This window comes from Sapajus apella, unplaced genomic scaffold, assembly GCF_009761245.1.
Source record: "Sapajus apella isolate SASKATOON/1434 unplaced genomic scaffold, GSC_monkey_1.0 scaffold22, whole genome shotgun sequence".
NCBI lineage: Eukaryota > Metazoa > Chordata > Mammalia > Primates > Cebidae > Sapajus > Sapajus apella.
In genome coordinates, this window is record NW_022436962.1 from 4542219 (window position 1) to 4568559 (window position 26341).

General features: G+C 55.1%; 2 protein-coding genes across 6 annotated transcripts in view; one reads left to right on the plus strand and one right to left on the minus strand.

The window, feature by feature from the left end:
* Positions 1-7284, plus strand: part of LOC116558671 (maestro heat-like repeat-containing protein family member 7) — a 41477-nt gene extending 34193 nt beyond the window's left edge. Inside the window, exons 15-17 of the mRNA XM_032288677.1 lie at positions 5307-5409; positions 5989-6048; positions 6635-7284. Coding sequence (XP_032144568.1) covers positions 5307-5409; positions 5989-6048; positions 6635-6783 — 312 coding nt within the window. The 3' untranslated portion in view covers positions 6784-7284. The remainder of the gene's footprint in view (positions 1-5306; positions 5410-5988; positions 6049-6634) is intronic.
* A 3350-nt stretch (positions 7285-10634) lies between these two features.
* KIF21B (kinesin family member 21B) overlaps positions 10635-26341 on the minus strand; it is a 54187-nt gene continuing 38480 nt past the window's right edge. For 2 of the 5 annotated variants that reach the window (XM_032288681.1, XM_032288679.1), the window contains exons 27-35: positions 26215-26328; positions 24396-24434; positions 22321-22457; positions 20904-21084; positions 18351-18515; positions 17935-18052; positions 16672-16842; positions 15903-16102; positions 10635-14769 (exon numbers count right to left, since the gene is read on the minus strand). In XM_032288681.1, the coding sequence (XP_032144572.1) occupies positions 14712-14769; positions 15903-16102; positions 16672-16842; positions 17935-18052; positions 18351-18515; positions 20904-21084; positions 22321-22457; positions 24396-24434; positions 26215-26328 (1183 nt within the window). In that variant the 3' untranslated portion in view covers positions 10635-14711. Of the gene's footprint in view, positions 15395-15902; positions 16103-16671; positions 16843-17934; positions 18053-18350; positions 18516-20903; positions 21085-22320; positions 22458-24395; positions 24435-26214; positions 26329-26341 lie in introns of all 5 variants that reach the window. The other 3 variants (XM_032288678.1, XM_032288682.1, XM_032288680.1) reach the window with 3 other exon arrangements.

Genomic DNA, 26341 nt, shown 5'->3' on the forward strand with positions numbered 1-26341 from the left:
GGGACCTTGCATACATTATCTGGTATGATATGATCCTCACAACCATGCTGAGAAATAAGGGCAGAAAGGCCTGGTGTGTGGGGAGCTATTAACATCAGTGCTTTGGAATCATTAGAGCAGGGCAGAAAAGGCAAATGCTGGCTGGGTGCGGTGGCTTATGCCTGTAATCTCAGCACTTTGGGAGGCCAAGGTGGGTGAATCACAAGGTCAGGTGTTCGAGACCAGCCTGGCCAACATGGTGAAACCCCATCTCTACTAAAAATACAAAAATTAGCTGGGTGTGGTGGCAGGCGTCTGTAATCCCAGCTACTCAGGAGGCTGAGGCAGAGAATTGCTTAAACCTGGGAGACGGAGGCTGCAGTGAATCAAGATTGTGCCACTGCATTCCAGCCTGGGTGACAGAGTAAGACTCCATCTCAGAAAACAAACAAACAAAAAGGCAAATGCCTGCAAGGCCATGCAGGAAACACCAACCAGAGATCAGAGTGGGTGGCCCGGAAGAGAACGTTAGGCCCTGAGGCCCAGCGCAAGCAGCCTTCTCAGCATGACCAGGCACCCCGTCACAGCACACATTCAGTGGCACCGCCTTTACTCTCCTAAAGGGAAATTCATAAATAATGTCCTCTACCTTTGCGTATTTCCAAAATAAGTAATATAATGCCCTAACTCCAAAGGAGAAATAAAAGTAATCTACAACAAAATAATCTGTATGAATATATGGAACACAATGCAGCATAACACAACATAATAATAGAACATAAATACTACATGTAAATGTTTGGGCCCAGTTACTTTATTTTGTGTGTGTGTGTTTTTTTTTTTTCAAGACGGAGTCCTGAAACCCAGGCTGGAGTGCAGTGGCACGATCTCGGCTCACTGCAACCTCCACCTCCTCCTGGGTTCAAGCGATTCTCCTGTCTCAGACTCCTGGGTAGCTGGGATTACAGGTGCTTGCCACCAGGCCTGGCTAATTTTTGTATTTTTAGTGGAGATGGGGGTTTCCTCATACTGGCCAGGCTGGTCTCGAACTCCTGACCTCAGATGATGCAGCTGCCTCAGCATCCCGAAGTTCTGGGATTATAGGCTCAAGCCACTGTGCCCTGCCAGGGCCTAGTTACTTAAGAACAATGATATACATGAATCCTTGCCCCTCTTCAGGGAATCACTGTGAACGGATCTGCTACAAATGCAGAATGATATAGGAGCATTGTGTGGGAGACTCAGACATCACCAGAAGGGTTGCCGTTGGTGATGGGACTTCCAAAACGATGAATCATTTCTTGTGACTTTCTGAACAAGATGAACTATAGTCTTTGATGTCTATTGCAGATGCATTCCTAGAAAATCCAGTATGTAGCTGAACTGTGAAAAAATACTCCATTGGCTGGGCGCAGTGGCTCATGCCTGTAATCCCAGCACTTTGGGGGGCTGAGGCAGGCGGATCACGAGGTCAAGAGATCGAGACCATCCTGGCCAACATGGTGAAACCCTGTTTCTACTAAAAATACAAAAATTAGCTGGGCATGGTGGCATGTGCCTGTAGTCCCAGCTACTCAGGAGGCTGAGGCAGGAAAATTGCTTGAACCTGGGAGGTGGAGGTTGCAGTGAGTCAAAATTGCGCCACTGCACTCCAGCCTGGGCAACAGAGCCAGATTCTGCGTCAAAAAAAAAAAAAAAAAAGTACTCTATTGTCTAAAAAAGCCAAGTTCTAGGCATGGATTATTATAAGTAGGGTTTTGATAGACATAAATGTATAATGGGATATTAGAAACTGGTGTACCCCATCATCATTTTGAAAACCATAAACATCTCCCAGTTTCGTAATTCCCTCCACATAGTACAGTCCCCAGTTGAGAACTCACCAATTGTTTCTAGGAGAGAAAGTGGCTCAGGGTTAAGAGAAGCAGGAAATCCATGCCAGGTGCTGTGGCTCACATGTGTAATCCCAGCACTTTGGGAGGCCAAGGTGGGTGGGTCACTTGAGGCCAGGAGTTTGAAACCAGCCTGGCCAACATGGGGAAACCCTGTCTCTACTAAAAATACAAAAATTAACCAGGCGAGGTGGCAGGCACCTGTAATCCCAGCTACTCAGGAGGCTGAGGCAGAGAATTGCTTGAACCCGGGAGGTGGAGGTTGCAATGAGCCGAGATTATGTCACTGCGCTCTAGCCTGGATGACAGAGCAAAAGTCTGTCTCAAAAAATAAATTTTTTTATTTTAAAAAAAGAAGCAGGAAATCCTGATTTGGGGTGAAATTTCCTGCATTAATGTTTGCAAATAATTTAAAATGTAAACCATTATGTAGATCAAACAAAAAAAAAATATATCTTTAGGCTGCTTTTGCTCATAGACTGCCAGCGTGCTGTCCAGGCAGCAGACACCAAGCAGGAGGCAGGAGGCTGGGCCACACTGTGCTGTGGAGGTTTGGGCCCAGTGAGGACTGGGACTTGCGGCTGTAGGCAAGGGAAGTCGTTGAAGCATTTTGAGCAAGCAGGTAGTATGGTCAGAGAGCTGTGCATTTCACACAAATCACGGAAGCTACAAATCAGAGAAACGTCCCCAAGGGAGGGAGTTGGAGGCTGTGCTGAGAGTGTCTGGGGAAAGATGGAGCCAGGAAGACAAAGACACGGCCGGACTAGCTAGTTGTGGAGATGGATACGATGTGAATTGTGGAAGTACAAGTCGCTCTTGGCTTCTGATGTGGATACACGCTGGTGTCCCAGACTGAGGTCAGAAATACAGAGGGAGGAACAGGTGTGGAGGGGAGGGTGGTGGTGTGGTTTTGTGCGTGGAGACCTTGTAAAATCAGTGAGAACACTAAGTGGACCTATTCCGTTGGAAGGTAGATAGGTGTCACTGAAGCTTGGAGGACAGGGCTGTTTGGTGAGCGCCGAGCAGCCTGCCGGGTGGTAGATGGACACTGTGGCCCTGAGCACAGATGTGCTCTCCTAAGGACACCGTGGTGGGAGCAGCATAGGAGTCAACATTGAGATCCCAGGAGACATCAGTTCCAAGGATCCCACGGAGAAGACGAGGAAAGGAAATCTGGCAGAAAGTCAAAGGAGGGTAACAAGAGAGGAGGGTCATGGTCACCTAGGAAGGACCATGACCAGTTTCAGGAAGCAATCAAGGGTGCAAAAACCCCCATGGTTTCTTGGGTAACTTCAAAAGACTGGAGAGAAGAGCAGGCAGGCTAGGCTCAGCCTTCCCACCTCCTTCAACCCAGCAGAGCCCTTCTTCTTTTTCCTCTTCCTCTTCTTCTCATTTTCCTTCTCTTCCTCCTCCTCCTCCTACTTGTCACCCAAGCTGGAGTGCAGTGGCTCGATCTCCGCTCACTGCAACCTCTGCCTCCGGGGTTCAAGCCATTCTCCTGCCTCAGCCTCTTAAGTAGCTGGGACTACAGGTGCGTGCCACCATGTCTGGCTGATTTTCGTATTTTCAGTAGAGACAGGCTTTCACCATGTTGGCCAGGATGGTCTTGATCTGAAGCCCAGGCTGGAGTGCAGTGGCGCGATCTCAGCTCACCGCAACCTCCACCTCCCAGGTTCAAGAGATCCCCTCCCCCCCCCCCCCCCCCCCCCCTCCCTCTCCCTCCCCCACTCCATCCCTCCTTCCGTCCGTCCCTCCCTCCCTTCCTTCTTCTTCCTCCTCCTCCTTCTCCTCCTCCCCCTCCCCCTTCTCCCCCTCCCCCTCCCCCTTCTCCTCCTCCTCCTTCCCTTTCTCCTCCTCCCCTTTCTCCTCCTCCTCCTCCCCTTTCTCCTCCTCCTCCTTCTTCTTCTCCACTACCCCCCTCCTGTTTCTTCTCCTTCTCCCCACTCCCTCCTTTTCCTCCTCCTCCTCCTTTTTCTGCCACTTCCGCTTCCTCTTCCTCTTCTTCTCCCCCCTCTTCCTCTTCTTCTTTCTTCTCCTGCTCCTCCTCTTCCTCCTCCGCTTCCTCCTCCTTCTCCTTTTTCTTTCTTCTTTCTTCTCAGGGTCTTGCCATGTTGCTGCGGCTATAACTCCTGAGCTCAAGTGATCCTCCTGCCTTGGCTTTCCAAAGTGCTGGGTTTACGGGTTTGGGATATTGGGTTTCCAGTTAAGATTTCTACTTGAAGAAAAGATCCTGACAAAAGAAGTTGGGGCAAACCATGGATGTAGCCTTCTGTTTTAAGAACCGACTGCAGAGGGAAAAAGGAGGGTTAGGATGGGAGCTAGGAAGGAGATGCAGGAGACGGGCTTGGGTTAGCGGCTGATGCAAAGGGAAGGACACATCATCCTTTGAACCTTCAAGGGTGGAAGTCTGATGAACGCAGAAGGGGCTGCATTCTTAGGCAGGTGATGGAAGGTGTGAAAACATGGAATTATAGGCAGCACGGCTAGGCTCTGTTTATTTTTATTTATTTTAAGTATTTTATTTTATTTTACGTATTTTTTTGGAGACAGGGTCTGGCTCTGTTACTCAGGCTGGAGTGCAGTGGTGCCACGTCAGCTCACTGCAACGTCTACTTCCTGGGTTCAAGCGATCCTCCCGCCTCAGCCTCCTGAGTAACTAGGTGTATAGGGATGTGCCACCAGGCCTAGCTAACTTCTGTATTTTTGTAGACGTAGGGTTTCACTCTGTTGCCCAGACTGGTCTCGAACTCCCAAGCTCAGGCGATCCGCCTGCTTTGGCCTCTGAAAGTGCTGGGATTACAGGCGTGAGCCACTGTGTCTGGCCTGTTTTAAAAATTTTAGATTTGGGGGTATGGGTGCAGGTTTGTTCCATGGGTATACTGTGTGATGCTGAGGTTTGTGCTTCTAACATTTCCATCCCCAAGGAGTGAACGTAGTCCATAGGTAGTTCTTCAATCCTTGCCCCACTCCTTCCCTCCCCCCTCCTCTTTTTTGGAATTCTCAGTATTCATTGTTCCCATCTTTGTGTTCATGTGACTAAGGCTCCGCTTAAACAGAATTCTGTAGGCATGATCTTCTGCAACCTAAAGCACATGACCTGGAGATTGAAGGTTTAAGATAAGATAGAAATAAACGGGATTTCAGCAATAGGCTTCACTCCTCTATTATTAGGAGAGAAAAAAATGTCTGAGCCAAACACTGGGGCCAGTCTATGAGTTTCACACTCAAACTGGGTCAAGGCCAGGGAATGTGATCCCTGCGGCATGGCTGGTCCAGGAAGGCTTCATGAAAGAAAGACGATTTCAGGAGCTGGGGTAGGAGGGGATGGAGATGGCGAAGGTTTTGACGGATTTTTGCACTCAGGGGATGATGGCTCCAGTGTAATCTGAAAACTGCCCGAGGGTCCCTTCCACAATCTGACCCCTCTTGTTACAGCTGGAGCAGGAGACGGACAAAGCCCTCTGGTTTCTGAAGCAGTGTGTGGTGCGCTTCAGCAGCCCCCAGGTTCCCGTCCGCCGGGCAGCTGTGTGGTTTGCAGGTATGGCCTTTCGTCTTCTGGGAGCCCCTTTCTCCTTGTTGTAGGGTCCCTTAAGCAGACTGAGCACCCAGGACATGAGGAGAGACAGAACCCATGGGGATTTCGTTGTGGGGTGGGAGTGGAGGTGGGAGTGCCTACCTGGGCCTCCTGCTCCCTCCGCTGTAGGAAGCTCCTGGTCGGGTTGGGTGGTCACCTTCCTACAGCAGAAAGTGCCAAGTCCTAGGAGCCCAGTCAGCAGAGAGCCAAAGGGTGGAGCATCGGGGTCTGGGAGCTACCCAGTGGGGGCAGTGCAGAGGTAGGTGGGGGACTGCCTCGGATCACCCCAGGGAAGAGCTCTTCCGGGAGAGGCGCATCCACTCCTTCACCCAGCCCAATTTGCTTAGAATCCTTCAGAGAAGCAAGGGAACACAAGTTCAACTTCATGGGAAAAGTCCAAACCTGAGGCTGGTGGCCAAGGGAGGGGAAGGCAAGAAAAAGGAGGGAATGGTGAGTGTTTTGGGAAGGGGGACAAGAGTACCTGCAGCCAGGGCCCCACTGATTCCTTGTGGGGCTCTGAGGTGCCTCTGTGTGCCCCTGTAGGCCAGATTCTCCAAACTCTTGACTTGGAAGAGATGGATGACATTGACGAGGCGCACGCAGGTGAGTGGCAGCCCAGTCTCCTCCTCCTTGGGTCTTTTGGCAGCACCAGTGTTGGAGAGGAATGCTCAGAAGTTAGGAACAATGGGCAGATGGCCTCACAAAAATGATCATCCAGAAGAGTGGAGAGACAGACATCCCCAGGATGCTTCAGTTTTGAGGGGCCGGTCAGAGCCTCCTGCCCCATGTTCACTTACAACCTCGCCACCATGGAGCCCATCCAGCAGCCAGGAGGGTCCCTTAGGCTTCTCGTGGGAGAGACAGCATTGGGCCCCCATGTGTGGCTGAGTCCCTGGCTGCAGAAGACTTCATGCACAGCTATTCTATGGGGAAGAGGGGACGCAGGGCCAGGGAGGGCCAGTGGAGAGGAGTGAGCGGTTGGTAATGGGGGCAGGGTGAGGAGCACGTGGGCCCTGCATCTCCCTGTGTGCACGGCGGCTATGTGGTCTTGCTTGTGACGGAGCACTGTGGACTCCCAGAAGAAGCTCTTGCTCATAGTTTCAAATCCGCCAGTCCTGACACCATGGCCTGGTACCTCTCTGCCTAGGCCCTCCTGCCCAGCCCGCTAGCCTTTCTGTCTTTGTTGCAGCCCTAAGACACATGCAGAGAGACTCTGACCCCACGGTCAGCTGCCTCACCACGCAGACTTTCTATATCCTGGACGCCAGGAAGAAGCTGCTACTGGCTCAGCAACCCCCATCCTGCTTCTCCAGGAGACCCCGAAGGCGCCACTTCTGAACCTGCATCCTTGAGTCTCAGATGCAGGCCTGGCCATTAGACCCTGTGACAATGGGGCCAGATTCCTGGGTCCTGTACTAGAAATGGAGGTGTAGCCCTGCAGAATCTTCATCATAAAAGGAAAGAGCATGCACCTTTGTGAAAATAGCTATCATGTTGTCTTTCCAGTCAATTCTTGGCCTTCTGGGGTAGAGCCACTTGTGAGCTGCCTTCTCTCCAACAAACATCTGGGTCTGGGCTGACCTCTCCTGCTCTGCCTCTCTGTTCCCTTCTCCTATTCAGACACATTGTCTGAGGCCAGAGCAAGCAGTTTCTTTTGAACCAACTACAACTATGAGCCGTGGGGAAAGTAATGTCGGCACGCATGAGGTGTTCTAGAATGCAGTTGTGAGAGTAAGCAAGAGTCCACTCTGGTTGGTTGAAGCAGGAAAGTGATTTATTAAAGCGTTGTCAGTGAGCTCACAAAACATCTCGGAAAATCAGAGAGTTTGGGTACCACAGGGCCAGGGACAGTGCTGCTCAATACAAAACCACCATGGCCGGCCCTGGCACAGCCCAAACGATTCCCCAAGTGTCTACAGTCAGGCCTGATGCTTGCCCTGCAGTGCCTCGCCTCTGCCAGGGCAGTTTTGCTTTGTTACAAGCAATGATAAAAGGTAGTTCTTAGGCCGGGCGCGGTGGCTCACGCCTGTAATCCCAGCACTTTGGGAGGCCCAGGCGGGTGGATCACGAGGTCAAGAGATCGAGACCATCCTGGTCAACATGGTGAAACCCCGTCTCTACTAAAAATACAAAAAAATTAGCTGGGCATGGTGGCGCGTGCCTGTAATCCCAGCTACTCAGGAGGCTGAGGCAGGAGAATTGCCTGAACCCAGGAGGCGGAGGTTGCGGTGAGCTGAGATCGGGCCATTGCACTCCAGCCTGGGTAACAAGAGTGAAACTCCGTCTCAAAAAAAAAAAAAAAAAAAACAAAACAAACAACAAAAAAAAGGTAGCTCTTATTCAAAACCTATTAGCAGGTCAAGCGCATTGGGGTGAAGCCCACCTCATAGACCGTTCTGACACCCTCATGAGCCATCCCCTCACTTTGGTCCCGCATAACGTAACAAATACGAGGTAATGAATGCATGGAAAGTAGTGGATTCCAAGGCCATCCATCTCTGTCCCAGGATGATTTTGGCCAACTCCGTTGGCCTCTCTGGGCTTTCATTCTGTAAAACGTAAATGTGTAAACTGAGAGAGTTGGAAAACGTCTTTGTTTTTAAAACTCAACTTCGCTGGGTGCGGTGGCTCACGCCTGTAATCCCAGCACTTTGGGAGGCTCAGGCGGGAGGATCACAAAATCAGGAGTTTGAGACCAGCCTGACCAACAAGGTAAAACCCTGTCTCTACAAAAAATTAGCCAGGCGTGATGGCATGCACCTGTAGTCCCAGCTACTCAGGAAGCTGAGGCAGGAGGATCGCTTGAGCCTGGGAGGTGGAGGTTTCAGTGAGCCGAGATTGCACCACTGCACTCCAGCCTGGCGACACAGTGAGACTCCGTCTCAAAAAAAGAAAAAGAGAAAAAAACCTCAACTTCAGTGGCTGAGGAAAAATCGCCTTTTAAGATGCCATCTAGTTCTGACAATGAACGGCTCTTACCAAATTCTGAGGTGCTATTCCCTTGTGCCTGGGAAAGCTGCCCCACAGCTTATATCCTAAATGGGATTTTTCTTGACAATTTCTTGTTTTCCAAATTTTCTGAAGTAAGTAGATATTATGCATGTAACCTGGAAACAAAACAATACCCCACATTAAAAGAAGAGTCTCTTAATCCTCTGTTCCTGTCTCCCACCGCCCCCTGCAAGAGCCTTGGCATCCTCGAGAGGCAGAGTGACCTGCATTTGGAAAAATTACCTTGTGCTGTGAAACTTCTTAGGGGGTATGGGGAGGAGCGCAGTGGCAGGGAGGAACCAGCTGGCTGGAGTCCACTCCAAGGCCGGCCCCTGACCAGTTCCCCAGCGGCCGGTCTCTGGGTCTCGCCCACACACCCTGCCCAGCCTGCAGCTGGCTGTGGCCAGGTGTCACTCCCTGCAGTTCACAGTGGACTCTGTCCTACTGTCAGGCAGCATCCCATGTAAAATATGGGCCTGTGGGGATCGAGGGTGGAGCGGGGAGTGGCACGGGTAATGCCAGGTCAGCCAGCCAAAACAGCTACCCGCAAGAAGCCACCCTGCTCCCAGGGCAGGCAGCTCTGTGCCCACCAGCAGGGCTGGCAAGTCAGGGCAACTCTGCCCACTGTGTCTCCTTCCATGGCTCAGGGTTGTGTCTCCCTCCATGGCTCAGGGTCCCTCTCTCACTCGCCAAGGCCCTTCTGTTTGAGGACTGGAAGCCTCTCTGGAGGAAACCTTCCCCAGGAAGCCCTTGTCCTCCCACCCACTGTGACTTCTGCCTCCTACAGACTCCAGGAATTCCCTGGCCAGAGCACCCGTCCCAGCCATAAGTCTGGACACGCAGCGGGGGACTGGTGCAGGCTGAGGAAGGAAGCAATTTGGTTTTATATTTGGGTAACAAAGCAAAGAGAGACCCTATTGTATTTCTGACACAAAAATCAGAAGCTTTTTTTTTTTTTTTTTTTTTTTTTTGTAGACAGAGCGTTGCTCTGTTGCCCAGGTTGGAGTGCAGTGGTACAATCTCAGCTCACTGCAACCTCTGCCTCCCGGGTTCAAGTGATTCTCCGGCCTCAGCCTCCCGAGTAGCTGGGACAACAGGTGCATGCCATCACGCCTGGCTAATTTTTTGTATTTTTTTATAGAGACGAGGTTTCACCGTGTTAGCCAGGATGGTCTCGATCTCCTGACCTCGTGATCCTCCTGCCTCAGTCTCCCAAAGTGCTGGGATTACAGGCGTGAGCCACCGTGCCTGGTCAGAAGTTAAGCTTTTTAATCAGTCACGGGCTGTGATGAAGATGTGGATTCTCCCCGAGGGGCCTCTCTGCCAAGGGGATGGGCTGGAATCTCTGGGAGTTGGTGAAACAATTCATGGTTATCAAAAGGGAATATGGGTTCTTAGACTGAAAAGCACTGATCTAGAAAAAAAATCCTGGCCAGGCATGGCGGCTCACTCTTGTAATCCCGGCACTTTGGGAGGCTGAGATGGGAGGAGGGCCTGAGCCCAGGAGTTGAGACCAGTGTGGGCAACATAGTGAGACCCCATCTCTATTAAATAATAACAATGACCTTTGTGGAGCTGTTTTCTCCTATGATCTTTTTATAGTCTTGCCTTCTTTCCATAAGTGGCAAGGGACTGAGACATGTCTGCCTGCACCACAGCGCAGCGCAGGCCTAGGGAGGCATGTGTTACATTAGCCAAAGGCAAAGGCTACTGTGGCCAGGCAGCTCTAGACGCAGATCCTGGCTCTGTCCTTACCAGCTGTGATGCTGGGTAAATCACTTCCATCCTGAGACTTTCTCATTTCATAAAATGATACTGTTACCTGTCACAGAGGGCAGTGAAGACACAATGAAAACTGCTCTGAACAGTGCCTAGAATAGAGTAGGTGGGCCACAAATGCTGCTGCCCACTCTCCTGGCTGCTGCACCAGTCCCCGGAGGCAGTATCAGGAGCTTGGGGGAGAATGTGACACTCTCAAAGCTCTCCGCTTCCTAACTGGTGAAGCCCCAAACTCACAGCTCAGGAAGTTCTCATCAGGCTGGGCCCAGCCCCAGCGGCCTGCTGTACCCACTCACCCCGCCACCCCGCCACCCACTCACCCTGCCACCCCGCAACCCACTCACCTCGCCACTCCACAACCCACTCCCTCTCCAGAGGCCCCAGCCAAAAGTCAGCAGACCCCCAGAGGGGGCTCCACAGACATTGGTCATTCAAGTTTTATTTATGACAACTTAGAACATTCACATCCAATCTAGGAACAGAAATGTACAACATGAGGCTTAAATAAGTTTCATACACTATGTACAGCCATCGGCAGAGGTACAAAACATATATACACCTTGTGCCAGCCACATCTTGGGGGACGGCAGGAGCCGGATGAAACCCTGAAGCCTGGGCAGGGCGCGATTACTGGAAGAGCTGGTGGCAGGGCAGGGCCCCAATTCATCTCAGGGGTCTTCTCTGACCCTCGGCTCTTTGTGGAGCAGTTTCTACTTCCTATTATTTCCCTGCAAGGCCCTCAGGACACAGTTCACAGGACTCAACTAGGGTGTGGTGGGGGCTTCAAGATCATGAGTCCTGGGGATGGGGCAGGGGGCAAAACAAAGATATCAAAGAAGAAACAGAGCTTTCCCTGTACAATCTGTCCTCGCACATGAGGGCAGGGAAGGATCTGGGAGTCGGGAGAGGAGGGCCAGGCCCAGGAAGGCCTGTGGGGCAGCGGCCGCTGACCAGGAGGCTATGCCAAGGGAAGAGAGCAGCACAGCTGCCTGTTTGGGATGGCAAAGCGACACACCCCACAGGTCCGGGACAGCCTGTGAGGAGAAACACACTGCTCCTGCAGGGTGGCCTCTGCCCACACACACACAATGGCGAACAGACTGGGCACAAGCAATAGCCAGGGGCTATGCCTGCTCCCAGCCCGGACATCGGGGATGCGGAGAGCTGGCAGGGCAAAGTGGCGTGAGGTTCCCTAACTTCACCACATCAGGCACAGGAGAAAGTCCCAGCGGCCTCGCCTTTCCCCCATGCGGTTTTGTGCTTTAAACTGCCCTCTGCCCAGGCCACACAGCCCCAGACTGGCAGCAGGGCTGGACAGCTGAGGGTGAACGGTTTCCTAGGCTGGGTCTGGGGTGAGGCCGCTCCCGGACCCACAGCTGTCCCTTCCCAAGGGGCTGACCACCTCGAAGGCTCAGGTGTGCCAGCCTCCTCCTCCCAGCCTTTCCTCCTTCCTGGGAAATCTTGCAGGGCAACTCCAGGTGCTGCCTTTGAGAGTTCCGGCTGCCTCAGAGGAGTTAGTCACTCACAGGAAAGCAAATACTGATGTGGCTGATGGTGAGGATGGGGCCCTGGCACAGGACTGTGCTGAAGAGGCCCGAGGGCAGAGAGGATGAAGACACCTTCTATCCGGGGAACCCGCTCAGAAGCTTCACAAGCACGGAGCGGGGCTTGACCCAGGAGACAGGGAATCTGAGTCTAAGCTCTTTAGGCTCACTAGGGCTAGGGCTCAGCCTGAACTCAGGCAGTCAGAGATTTGGGGGGCGGGGTTTAGAGAGGACTTTACTCCTGCTCCCACGGCGTAAAGATGTGGCTGGGCCTGACGGGGCTCAGCCTCGAGTCTTAAGATGGGCACAGAAGGGCACGAAGTAAGGTGACGAATCCCAGAATTAGGACAAGCCATGGGCCAAGGCCTGGTCTGAGCAAGGACAGACCCCTGTCCCAGACATGGCCGTCCCCAACCTCACTTTGGACAGAGCCAGGCTGGGAGGAGCCTCCCGAGTGTGCCTGCAGGACCCTGCCGTTGTGCTCACGTCACGACCATTTTGTGCTTCCAACACTTGGGTGCTTATGCAGTGAGTGGAGCTGGGGGCCTGCCCCCTAACTATGGACCTTGGACATCCCTGAGTGGGCAGAGACTCCAACTCTCATGGAGCACAACTCGGGGTGTCTCAGGGATGTTGGGCTCAGGGCTCCCGAAGGACTTCAAGTTTAGAGAGTCAATGACACTTGGCAGGACAGCAGAGTCCGCCCCGCTGTGAGGTAGCTGACCCATGGGAAACAGCAGAAAATGGGCAATGATGATGAGCACCTCTCGCGGGGCCAAAAGATCACACGGGGTGCAAGGCCAGGCCTTGCAACTACAGTGCAGTCACCCCGGGGGGGGCGTCCCCGGCCCGTGCGGGAGCTCAGGGGACAGAGTCTTATGTGTTTCTATAGCTTGTAAACAGTCATGCGGACGGATTCTTTCTTACAGGTTGCAAGGTCAAAACTTTCTGTTCAGGTGGGGAAGGATGGAGAGGAGTGGGAAGAGATTTGCGGCCACATCTCGGAGCTAAAGGGGTCGCCCAGCACCTCCGGGGTGGCCAGTGGAAGAAGGATTTCCAGTCATTGCAGACAGACTGTGCAGGTCCCGGGAGACCAGCCTCCGAGGGGGTCTCCTTCCTGCCATCAGCTGCCCCAGACTTCAATACCACATCCAGCAGGGCCAGCGCCAGCAGGTCAGCCTTCTTCGCCTCTGTGGCCGCTCGGAGGAGGGCACGGGGAAGCGACCAGGCCTCACACAGCTTCCACTGGGCCTGCCTCCCCCCAACACTGGGCACTACATAGAGAGGGCTCCAGGTTCCCTGGCCCAAGACGGAGAGGAGCTATGGGCGAAAACACAGAGCCACCTCCTGAGAGCTCAAACATCACTGCGTCCTCTGAAGGGAGTGGGGGCTTGCTCCTGACTCCCAGACTGAAGCCAGGAAGCACAAGACCAGTGAAGCAACGGAAAAACAGGGTGGGTGGCTTTGGGTGGGGGTGGGGCAGGGGAGAGGGATGGAGCTTAGTCCCTCCCAAGGCCCACTCCTGTAATTCCAGAGTTTCCCCAACAGGGGGTGCCTGAACACTGATTTAGCAACCTCCCTGGAGCTCAGCGTTTCCAGCCCTGTGGCAGAGAAACTCTGCCAACTCCCTCTTCCTCGATCATCTCCTGCAAGGGAGGGCCTGCGCTCCATGCCATCTTTAAGGCTGAGAATGTGTCTCCTGAATAACCAGAGAGAGAGAAGCTGGGGAGACTTCCTCCTCCCCTGCCTAGCGCAGTGCCCAGCACATGTGCCTGGCCCAGTGGGGGAATGGAGGGCCGGGGAGGACAGGGACCAGAGTGCTGGGCCATCCTCCCCATCTGAGCTGCCTCCCAGCAGACACAGCCCCCATGCTGCTTCCTACATGGCCCACGCAGGACTCTGGGGCAGAACCCTGGGGCCTGGGCTATGGGGTGAGCGTCCCCGCCTTCCCCGGGGGGCGCTGGGCACAAGATGTTGAGAGTGAGAAGACACATGTGGTGCCATGGGCATGGCTGGTGTAAGGCTGCCCAGTATGGGTGCCAGGCCCCGGGACGGAGGAAGGCACTGAGCGTCAGGCGGCCTAGAGGCCAAGGGTAAGCTAGAAGGCTCCCTGGGGGCTGTGTTGGGGGCTGCAGAGTCGAAGGAACCGTTCCCTTCTCCGCAAAGCAGAGGAGGTGGCCCTGGAGGGCCGGGGCAGCGGACTCCCTTCGGGATTTCCGGCCCCCAAGAGCTGAGGGAAAGAATATGTGGGAAGAAACTTCAAGTCAGTTTCCAGGAGGCAACAGCAAAAAACGAAAATAAAAAAAAATAAATAACTGAAGTATTTCTGACCATCTCCCCAAAGGAATCGTTCTAGCAGCTCCACCTTGGCCCCCTCTGAAGGGATGTTGGGAACTGCTGGGCCAGCTGGGACTCTCTGTGGGTGGCCAGAGGTTAAGGGTTAGTTGCAAGGCCCAGCCGCCCACACCTGGCTTCCTTAGCTACCTGAGGACTATCTTTTTGGGCTCAGAGGCAGGTGCAGTGACTCTAGAGGCTGGGCTGGGAGATGCGGGGAGGCCAGCTCCTCGGAGGGCGGGATGGGGCCCGGCTGCTGCGCCTCCACACCGGGCCCCACCTCTGGGCCAAAGGCCTGGAAAGGGGGCAGAGCCGGTTCAGCAGGAGACAATGTGGCCAGGACTGCAGGGAGAGGAACAAGGAGAGATAACGCCCTTTGGCTTCACAGCTTAATTTCCACCCCAGCCTCTCTCTCACCCCGAGGCTCCTGAGAAGCAGGGGAGGGACGGAGGGAACAGTGTCCTGTGGGAAGGCCAAGGGAGAGGGAGGAGGGCAGGAGTGGGGGCCACGCCCTCTGTCCCCAGGGCAGCCGGCCCCATCGGCCAGGTCACAGCTTCCCTTCCATGCTGTCCAGGCTGCTGGGGTCGAGGGTCCAGGGGCATCCCTCTGACCTCACTCCTAGGGTGGGATGCTGTGCGGTAACCGCCGGACACTCCAGAGCTTCACCGTCAGGTCACTGGGGTGGAGGACAAAGTTGGGGGGTGTGGGTCAGCTCTTGTAGTGGGCTTGGCTGTCTGCCCCCAAAAGTAGAGGATGAACTGGATTCCCCAAACTCCCAAATGTGGCTGGGGCTGGGAGGCAAGCATCGCTTATGGGGAGGTGGGCTGCAGGTGGTGGGGCGCTGGGCAGATGGAGAGGCCAGTGCACTCAGAGGCCCTCGGGGGAGCCTTGTCATGGGTTTTCTTTTTTTTTTTTTTTGGTGTTTTGTTTTGTCCAGGCCTGAAGGCTCCCTGCTCTGCTCCCTGCTCCCTGGCACCCATCTCCTGGGGCCTGTCCCACTGTTCATGCTCGAGGGAGGATAGTGGGAGCAGGAGGGACGGGTGGGGCACCTCTCTGGGCCAGGCAGGACAGGAAGGGAGAGGAAGAAGGAGGAGTAAAATAATCTCATACCGTTAAGAAGCAGCTCAGATCGAAGTGGGGAAAGAGAGGGAAAAGGAAAGAGGGGAAGAGTGAGAGAAGAGACGGGGAGAGATGGGGAGGGTCAGGGCATGGTGGTGGCGCGGCCCTTTATGGCCAGGACTCGGCGAGGAAGGCAGGGGGTGAGTCCAGGGACGTAATTCCACAACTTTACCCGGCAGTCACTGTGGGCGGAGAGAGGCGAGGACAGAGCGGGAGGCAGGAGGAGATAAGAAGGGGAAGGGAGAGAAGGGAAAAAGTCGGAACAAGAAAGAAAGCCGTCTGAGCAGCACCCCATGGGACAGAGGGCCTGGTGCTCCCCACGCAGGGGCGAGCTGGGGGTGTAAGAGGCCTGGTCTGAGGGCTGGCAGGGCTGCTCTGTGCTCTGAGAGATACCTGGACCAGGAAGACAGCCAGGGCAGGTGGGAGGGTAGGAAAGGCTTGGAGACAAGTGGGCAAGGCCTGGCCCAGGGCCCAGTACCTTCCTCCTCCCCTGCCTAGCACAACGCCCAGCACATGGTGGGCATCCAGTGAAGGCTGGCACGGGCTAGGTATGCAGACGAGGCCACCGTGGAATCTGCTCTGTGAACTGAGCCTGTGGGGACAGCTGCAGGGCCCTGAGCCTCCCAGCCTCCCCTGCCCACACCAGGAGATGAGGGGGAGCAGAGGCAGACCTCTCTGTCCAGCACCCACCTGGAGGCTGTGAAGATGTGCTTGGCATTGGTGCAGATGGCATTGATGGGGCTGTCGTGGCCCTTGATCTCACCGATGGGCGTGAAGTTGTCCACGTTCCAGACCTTGATGACGCCTGCACGGCAGGCGCTCAGCAGCATGGGGCGGCCTGGGACGAAGGCCAGGGCGCACACCCAGTCCTTGTGCGCGTTGGGGATTTGCTGCGGGAGGATCGGGGCTGGTGAGGGCTGGGGGGCTGCGAGGGAGAGGACCTGCCCCAGGGCCCTTCTTGCTAGTAGTAGAGCTATTTCCAGGCTCACCCAGCCTGTAGACCTGCCAAAGGCAGGCGACACTGGTTCCAGGAGCCATGCTGGGCTGGCCTGTACTGTGGGCTTCAGGGGACCAGAGATGGGTCCCTTTGCTCTGCTTTCCAGGTTCAAGCCTGAGATCCTGCCCTGGCAGAGAACCTTCAGCCCTCACGTGGGTCAGGCTAAAACACAAACGCTCCCAGGAAAGGAACGGGGTAACTGAGCTTCACTTTCAAACCCAAGAGCTGAGGGCAAAGGCTTTTCTGAACGCAGGCTGCCTGAGGGGGAGATGGGGCATCAGGAGAGGCCGAGGGTAGGCAAGGGAGGATGGAGACAGAGGAGGAAGAGGAAGAACAGGAGGGCTTGGGGAGCTCTGAAAGCCATCTGGGCTGGGGATCTGTGAGTCCGGCCCCAGGGTCTCCAAGGCCCTGCCTGGGCTCAGGAACCACCCACCCGAGTGTGCCCGAGACCCTCCTCCCTACCTGGATGAGCTCCTGCTGCTCCAGGTCCCACTTCTTGATGCCGTTATCTCGGGAGCCGCTGAACAGGACGTCTCCCTGGATGGCCAGACACTCAATGCCGTCGTAGTGCGGGGGCTCAAAGTTGTGAGTGGGGCCGATGGTGCCCGTCACACACTCGCCCAGCTCGAACAGCTGCGGGAGGAGGGGCCAGGAGGGAGGAGGGAAGGCAGGGCCGGCAGCACTGCGGACCCAGAGGCCTGAAGACCCAGGAGTCTGGCTAGGGTGGCAGCCACTGCCCTCTGGGGAGAGGCGCTTCCCCGAAGGCTAGGGCTCTGGAGGTGGGGCTGCTGCTTCCAAGGGACTGGGAACACTGAAGGTTCAGGTCATGACCCTTCCCATGGACACTCGGGCAGGGGTGGGAGGAGACCAACTCAAGTGACGCAGGGGTGAATCAGCTCATCACGCTGAGACCACACAGCCGAACAGGCAGCTGCTAAGGCAGGTTCGGGGTGTGAGCCTCCCTCTAGAATTCTTTCATTTTTTAGTAAAATATTCATCACAGTCCCACCACCCCTGAAAACCCTGCTTCCTTCCAGTTTCTTTTTTGTTGGAGACAGAGTCTCCCTCTGTTGCCCAGGCTAGAGTATAGTGGCGCGATCTCAGCTCACTGCAACCTCTGTCTCCCAGGCTCATGATTCTCCTGCCTCAACCTCCCAAGTAGCTGGGACTACAGGCATGCGTCACCACGCCTGGCCAATGTTTCATATTTTAGTAGAGAGAGGGTTTCACCATGTTGGCCAGGCTGGTCTCAAACTCCTGACCTCAAGTGATCCTCCCACCTTGGCCTCCCAAAGTGCTGGGATTACAGGCGTCAGCCGCTGCGCCTGGCCGGCTTCCTGCGTTTCTGACTGGATCTGGACAGTTTTCCATGGCATCATCAGAGCGCAAACAAATGAGTGTTGCTTGTACACTTCATGTTTGGTTGAGTATTTATCATCTTAATAGCTGCAGTGCATCCCATTAGGTGGATTTTCCATCCTTTGATGGTTATTCTACCCTTCACCATCTAAGTTATTACGAATTTTTCACCAGTTACAAAATAATGCCGCCATCTATAACTTTCTGCACACAAATTCTTGCCTCCTTTGGGGTGATTTCTTCAGCAGACATCCCCCGAAGTCTTACAATTTTTCATGAGTACCCCCAAGGAAATAGAGGGCAAAGACTGGGGAGAGTGGAAGACAAGCCCCCGCCCGGCCTCAGAGCCGAGGCAGCCCCAGATACCTTAACGTAGTGGTCCTTGGAGCCAGTAACCACGAGGTCGTGCTGGCTGGCCGTCTGGGTGACTGTCAGGCACATCACAGGGCCGATGTGGCCAGTCAGCTTGCCAACAGGCTGGAACCTGCAGCGGGAAGAGGCCCAGCCGGGGATTGGTGAATTAGAGGGGACTCTGGGTTGGGGTGGGGGGTCTGCCCCAGAACAAACAGACCTCCCCTCCAGCTCAAGGCAAGATCGTGAATCTAGACATGAGCTGCCCTGCATCCCAGCAGTCTCACTGGAAGGGCACAGGCCCAGCAGCATGGGGGAGTAAAGGTGTTGCTGAGGTCCTATCTGCCCCAGGGTAGGTCCCCCCAAGCCGAGACCTGGGGACCTTGCCTGGGCATGCCAAGCCCTCCTCCTTGCCCAGGTATCATGCTGACCTGCTAAGCTCCCAGATTCGAACGGCGTTGCCCGAGGCGGCGTACAGCATGGTGCCTGAAGGGCTGAGGGCGATCTGGTTGATCTGATGCTCCCCCTGGGCGCTGGTGATGGCACGGGTGGATGTGGAGGCACAGGCGTCCCCTGAGGTCACCTGGCCCGAAGACCTGCCCAAGAAGGAGAAAGGCAAGGCCAGAGGTCAAAATTATCCATGTGCACAGTCCAGGAAACCAATAAAACCTCACTAAGACCAGCCCACGTAGCCCACTTCTCCACTTCTTCCGGGAAGGCTTTTGTTTTTCTTCTGAGACCCTGTCTCGCTCTGTTGCCCAGGCTGGAGTGCAGCGGTACAATCTTGGCTCACTGCAGCCTGTGCCTCCCAGGTTCAAGTGAGTCTCCTGCCTCAGCCTCCTGAATAGCTGGGATTACAGGCACCTGTCCATGCCTGGCTAAATTTTGTATTTTAAGTAGAGACAGGGTTTCACCATGTTGGTCAGGCTGGTCTCGAACTCCTGATCTCCTCATTTCACCCGCCTCAGCTTCCCAAAGTACTGGGATTACAGGTGTGGGCCACCATGCCCAGCCCAGGAAGTCTTTGTTGACTGACAGAGAAGAGCAACAACTTCTCCTATAAGTGAGCCCCGGGGGAGAGCTCCACTCCAGTCCTGGTGAGTCAACTCCCCACAAGGCCTGCCTGTGTGCCTGGTCACTGGCTTGGAAAGATGGTAAGGCTCAGTCATGAGACTGGGCGTGAACCTGGATCTTCCAGAAATCAACCTCCCTCAGTCTCAGTTTCCTCATCAGCTAAAAGACGTGATTATACCCATTCTGTTTATTTTATTTTATTTGAGATGGAGTTTCACTCGTGTTGTCCAGGCTGGAGTGCAGTGGTGTGATTTCGGCTCACTGCAAACTCCGCCTCCTGGATTCAAGCGATTCTCCTGCCTCAGCCTCCCGAGTAGCTGGGATTACAGGCACGCACCACTATGCCCAGCTAATTATATATTTTTAGTAGAGATAGGATCTCGAACTCCTGATCTCAGGTGACCTGCCAACCTCAGCCTCCTAAACTGCCGGGATTACAGATATAAGCCACTGTGCCCAGCCTTGTTTACTTTTTTTTTTTAAAGATTTTGTTTTTTTTAGACCAGTGTTAGGCTCCCAGCAAAACAGTATAAGATACAGAGATTCCTCGCGTGCCGGAACCCCCCGACAGGCATGGCCTCCCCGTTATCAACATCCCCCACCAAAAGCTGCCTCTGTCTCGGCTGGGAACCCATGCTGACACACGGTTATTGCCCAAGTCCACGGTTTACGTTCGGGTTCACTCTTGGTGTTGCACATTCTGTGGGTTTGAACAAATGTATAATGACGGGCATCCACAATTACAGCATCATACAGAAAAATTTCACTGCCCTAAAAATCCTGTTTCCTTTATTGATTGATTGATTGAGACAGGGTCTTGTTCTGTTGCCCGGGCTGGAGTGCAGTGGCACAAAAATGGCTCATTGCAGCCTCAACCTCCTGGGCTCAAGCGACCCTCCCACCTCAGTCTCCCGAGTAGCTGGGATTACAGGCAGGTACCACCATGCTCGGTTAATTTGAAAATTTTTTTTGTAGAGACAGGGTCTCCTTATGTTGCTGAGGCTGGTCTCGCAGTCCTGGCCTCAAGTGATCCTCCTGCTTTGGCCTCCAAAATACCTGGGATTCTAGGCATGAGCCACTGTGCCCAGCCTGTTTACTTTTTTTTTTTTTTTGAGACAGAATCTTGCCCTGTCACCCAGGCAGAAGTGAACAGCTCACTGTAACCTCTGCCTCCCGTGTTCAAGCGATTCTCCTGCCTCAGCCTCCCGAGTAGCCAGGATTACAGGTGTATGCCACCACGCGTGGCTAATTTTTTGTATCTTTAGTGGAGATGGGGTTTCACTGTGTTGGCCAGGCTGGTTTCGAACTCCTGACTTTGTGATCCACCCACTTCGGCCTCCTAAAGTGCTGGGATTACAGGTGTGAGCCACTGCGCCCGGCCAGCCTGGTTACTTTTTAAGGATCAAATTAGCAGGCTGTGGCTTACAATGTTCATGTGAGAACGTAGTGTGACTTTTGCTAAAAATCCACTTGTGCCACAAGCTCTTGGTCTCAGTTCTGCCTCCCCTGCCCTGTGTCTGTGTCTGAGGCTGTCGGGACAGGGCTCAGGGCCGTGGCTGGGTGGTAACCCACACAGGCAGTGCCCAGCGCGGCTTTAGGAGCTCGCCCTGTGTCCTCAGCTCCCCTTTCGGACTCCTAGCATGATATCTAACACACTTCAAGAGGCGGGGCTTGGGGCACTGGGCAGTGGGTGGAGGCCAGGCAGGCCAAAAACGCCTCTAGTGGTCCCGCCCCCACACGCTGTCCCCCAAACTCGTACCCCAGGGTCAAGCCAAGTTCATAGGCTGCGAATGGCTTTTGTGCCCATGTAGCCGGGCTGTGCTGTGCTGAGTAGGTCCCGGGCTGGGAGCATCGGCACCCCACCAGGCCTGCTGCAGCCCACCACTGTGATGTACGCGGCGGGTACTCACGTGAGGGTGCGAATGCACTTGGCCGAGTCCCGGATGTCCCACACCTTGATGTAGGAGGTGGACACGGAGAACACAAGCCCTGAGTGGCTGCAGTACTTGATGGAGACCACGTTGTTGGGGTGGCCCTTTAGAGCCGCGATCTCCTGCCCCGTAACCAAGTTCCACATCTTGCAGCTTCGGTCTGTGAAAGATGGGAGGAAGCCACAGGGAGGGGTGGGAAGTCAGCCACTAGGGGGCGTAGCTTGCCTCTGCAGGGGCTGCCAGGGTAGGGGAAAGGGACCCAGAGAGCTCCAGAGGACGGAGCTCCGGGTCCGAAAGAAACATGCACACGTGTGCTCACTGGCATGTATGTGTGCTCGTAAAAAACTCAGGGGAGAGAGAATTCTCTAAGAACTTCAGACCAGGGTTCCTCAATCACACTTCCCACCAACACCAGAGTTCTGTGAGCCACCCTGCTAAGGTGTCCAGGGCTAAAACAAAATTCTTAAGCCTTTATGGTGCCTGTTCCTCCACACGCTAATTGCTGACACACTAAATGAACCAGTACAAGCAAATGTTATGGGAAAACGTGGAATCAATCAATCACACTTAGATTGACAGCTGTCTATATTGCCGTAGAGAGCTATTTATGCTTGTGTTTCTAGTATGCATGTCTATGACAGACTAGTTCTTTCTGCTGGTAAAAGAATGAACGAATGAATGAAAAGTAAATAAATAATTTATTTATATATTTACTTATTGAGATAGGGTCTTGCTCTGTTGCCCAGGCTGGAGGGCGATCGCACAAACATAGCTCACGGCAGCCTTGACCTCCTGGACTCATCAAACAATCCTCCCGCCTCAGCCTCCCGAGTAGCTGGGGCTACAGGCCCATGTCACTGTGACTAATTTTTTATTTTTCGTAGTGACAGGGTCTCACTATGTTGCCCACCCAGGTAGTCTCAAACTCCTGGGTTCAAGCGATTCTCCCGCCTCATCCTCCCAAAGTGCTGCCATTACAGGTCTGAGCCACTATGTCCGGCCTGTCTGCTGGTAAAATGTTTGACATTGTTGCTGTAATTAGGTGAATGTGGCTTTGTGGAGTGCTGCTGCTGAGATGATAGGGAGTGCTTAGCTGTATGAGCTGGGGTGATGTCAGGAGCGCAAGTACAGGCGGGGTACCCAAGAAGCTTCCTGAAGTTTCCCTGGGAGGTCTGGATGGAGCCGCCAGGTCAGGTGTGAGGGAAGGCTTGGCCAAGGATGCAAGGGATGGGGGCCTTGAGCCAAGGTAAGAAACAAGGGTAGCAAGCAAATCAACCCCCATATCCTCAACTCCTGGGAGGATACGTTTTTATCTCCTTCACAGACCACTCTGACAACGGAAGCAGAGGTGAGCAGGAGACCCTGACCCTACCTTGCTAGTTGGGGTTCCACGCACCTTTGGACCCTGTGAACAGCAACTCATCTGTAGCATCCAGGCAGAGGATGGGCTTGGTGTGGCCTTCAGCCATGGAGACACACTGCAGCGGGGCCGTCCGTGCACCCTTGGCTCCTCCAACCGGGGAGATGATGCCCCTTCCCGAGAGAGAGGGAGAGAGGGCACGCTTGTCAGCCAGGGAGTCTATGGCCAGGCTGATCGAGGCACGTGCGTGGGACGGGGTCAGGGCAGCGAGGGGATGAGGGCCTAATAACAGAGGCTTCAAGGACTCTAGCCAAATTCCATCAAGGTCTGAGAGCCGGGAACGGGCTACAGAGTAGAGACAGCCTGTCTTAATCAGCAGTCTGTCAGCTGCCATGCTGAGCACTTCTGGGGAAGCAAACCCTGTGTGAGGCACAGCTAGAAGGTGCAGGAGGTATGGGCTCTGTTCTCAGAGTTCCCGCCTGACGCTGCCTGACCCGATCCTGAGACGTGAATGCACCTGGCCCAGTTGGGCAGGGCAGAGGCCCAGGGGCTGGAACAGGGCCCTGTAGCTCTCACCAGAAGCTGCATGCTACTTCAGTGAACAAGTGCGAGGGAGGGCTGCAGAGACGGAGGGGTGCTCAGGCCACCATCCCCATGCACCCTGATCCCAATAAGCCCTTCTGCCAGTGACTGCCTCTGGGCCTGGCATCTTCCAAGCAGAGAGCCATGTGCATACACACACACCCCTTTTGGACCAACAGGGACAAACCTGTGACTGGAATTTATAAAGGGCTAAATCCCTTAGGAGCTGGCTTGGCTTCAGGGCAGGTTTGGAACTCTCTGGAATGGGGCTGCATGGACCTGGCACGGCACCTCCTTGCTCCCCTGATACTGGGGGAGCAGGAATGAGGCTGGCGCAAGCATGAAGATTTTGCCACATCCAGCTTCCTGAGGTTCTGAGGATGATTTTTTTCTCAGTGAGGGACTTCTGGGATGAGACCCTGGCTCATTTTCAGAAATATATGTCTGAAAATATATCCCAGCTGTGTTTTTCCCCAGAGAACGCTGCTTCTGACCGTGACTCTGTGGCCAAGGATCTACTGAAATGATCAGGGTTCTGCCCATGGCGCTTCTCACACAGCTCCCGCCGACTCTGCCAGGCCCGCCCTTGAAGATGGTGGTCAGATACATCTAGCTGCCAGCTGGGTGCCACACATGCACAAATAGCTCCCCAAGCTGCCCTGGTGCCCGTTCTGACCCTGGTTTGGCCTCACTGCATGGCCATGGAACTGCGTCAAAGGGACCACGCCCCCCTGCTGACAGCCTGGCCAGCTGGCTAACGTCTGGCGGCGGTAAAGCCTCATGACCCGCAGTAAACCTGATGTCAACACCCAGGGCTAGAGGCTCACGGAGTGGAGACAGCCTGCCAGGAGAGCCGAGGAAGCTCTCAGCCCATGAGGGGCCCCTGGCTTGTCAGGGGCTAGGGCCCCAGGTCCTGAGTCTTGCTCCTCATTGTGGGGTGTTGTGCTGGGCCGGCTAAGAGAACTGGCCTCCAGCCAACCCATAGGCTGCAGGGAGGGGAGGAACCCACACATCTGTGTGCACCAAGGGGTGTGGGCAAGGGGCGCTGCCCCCTTCATGCCCCTCCCAGAGCCAATGTCTGAAGAGCTCACCCGCAGCACAAGCTGAGGTAATCAAAGGACCCAGAGCACACCACCGGCACTCGCAAAAGGAGCGGCCCTAGCATTTCCCCTGCCTTCCAGTCGTGGAGCACTCAGCCCAGCCCAGCATCACCCAGCCTCCGTGCTGCACCCCCTCCCTGCCCAGGTGAGGAGGGAAAAGAGAATAGGGCTTGCGACAAGCAACTGTGCGCCCTCCCCAAGCCCCCAGCTCCAGCCGGCGCAGTCCAAGGCCTTGTGGCCACCCTGAGAGGGAGGAACCATGGGGTGGGGACAGGGACAGGTCTGGAGAGCGGTTCGGCGGGGAGGGGAGTGGAGGGGCTGCATGCTGAGGACACGGGTGTCAGGCGGGAGGGGTGCTGCAAGAGGCAGAGAAGAGAGGGTGCCGAGAGCAAGAGTGGGGAGCAAACACGAGAGACGTTCTGTGTGTACCTCAGGACCTCCGACAAAGAGGAGTCGCTGTCATCAGACCTGGGGAGGGCAGAAAATTAGCTGGATTAGGGGGTGAGAGGAGACGCACACACAGGGACGCAAAGGCGGCAGCAGCGTGGGGAGGTCAGAGGGCAGGTTATTCTCTTCCAGGGGAGTGGAGAGAGGCAGAGGAGTGAGGGCCTCAGGAGAGCAAGGGAGGAGGCAGGGGGACTGGCCTGGGACCTGGGACTCTCCCCCAGGAGTGGGCCACCAGGGTCTCTTGGCTGGCAGGGGAGGAGCGAGGAGGGGGCCATGGGGAGACGTGGGAGCACCAGCTCCACATGTGGGGAGACGGCTCCGGGGCTGTTTGCTGGTTCCAAGCTCTCTGGCTGCCCCATTGCACAAGCTGGGGGCACCCACCCCACCCCAGCAATGCTCGTACCTGCCCAAGGCTGAAGGAAGCCATGCCTGATTCTACCCCTCCCTGGGAGCTGGCTTCTTCCAGCAATTCCTCAGGGGCTCACTTATTTAAAAAGCCCACTGTCCCCCGGGGGCCCACTGGGCAGTGCCTAGAAGTTGGCTCGGCGTCATGCACAGGCTCTAAGACCTGGACCGCCGGATAAGACCAAGGCTTCCAGAAGACCACCAAGCTGGGATGGGCAGTCCTACCCCAATCCTTCCAAAACGGGGACCTGTTGATTCTAACAACATGGAGATGGGCTAGGCGTGGTCCCTGGCGCCCCCTACAGTAGGCTGAACCAAGATGGGTTTGGAGAAGGAGGTGTCTGGGGTGCTAGGTCTGCAGGGCTCTGCCTCCTGGGCTCAGCATTCATCGAGTAGTATTTTGACCCAGGAAGGGGCATTTCTGTGGGAAGGTGAGGAGGGTAAGTGTCAGGCACTAGGTACAAGGACAAGTATTTTCTAGTCTGAATCTCCCCTGAATGACACAGCACTGTCACCCTGGGTAGGGAAGCTTTCAGTAATCTAAGAGAGGAGCCCTCTTGGGGGCTGGAGAGAGCAAAGTAGGGCCAGGGTAAGCCCAGCAATGCTGGAAAGCCCAGAGCAGGACATGGAGAACAGGGTCCTCCCCTGTCCTGAGGCACAGCAGGCAGGAGCTGGAAGTCCCGGGCTGTGAGTGCAATCCTGCCACTTTCTAGGTGAACGTCCCTGGCTCCCTCTTCAAGCCTCGTTCCCTCTTGTGTGAACTAGGGAAGACAATTCGCGTTGTTGTTTCTTAGCCTAATGAAGTCACATATATGAAAGCAGGTTGTAAAGCACAGGGCGAGTGCCTTCTAGATGCAGCGGCGGCTAACACAGACCACAGCGTTAGTCATCAGAGCCTCGTATCAGGATCTGTGAATACAGGTGGACCTGCGCCTGCCTTAGGAAGGCAGTCTGGGGGTCTGGTCTGGTCTCTTTCTTCTGGGAGAGTGCACAGAGTGGAGTGGTTGAAGCTGAAGGAAGGGGCTTCAGAGCAGACTCAACGCAGAGCAGAGGTGATTAAAGGGCAGCTCTGGAGAGCCCTCGGGCACCTGCCCCACGCGGCTAGCCTGCCTAACTGCCCAGCCCTAATCCCTGAGGCCTCCTTCTTGCCCTCTCCTGAGGGCCCAGCACGCTGAGGGGAGGAGAGCGGCTCCTGGTCAGTACAGGAAGGAGAGAAATGCCAGGAGAGGGCATCAGGGCATTTCTCTGGTGCCCTCTCCTGGTGTTTCTCTGGGAGGGGCTAGAACTTCAGGCTGGGGTCGGCTTGGCCGCCTGAGCCCCCCTCCAGCAAGCAGTGTCTACGCGCTCCCCACTGCCACCTCGGTGCCCTCCCTCCTCACCCCTCTTCCCTGCTTACTTGTCCAGCGCCGACCCCTGGCTCTGATTACTGGTGAGACGAGAGAAGACATTGCGGTCATTGCGGGGCCGAGTGGGAGGGGACGACGGGGGTGTGAATCCCACATCTGTGGACCTGGTGAGTCAGG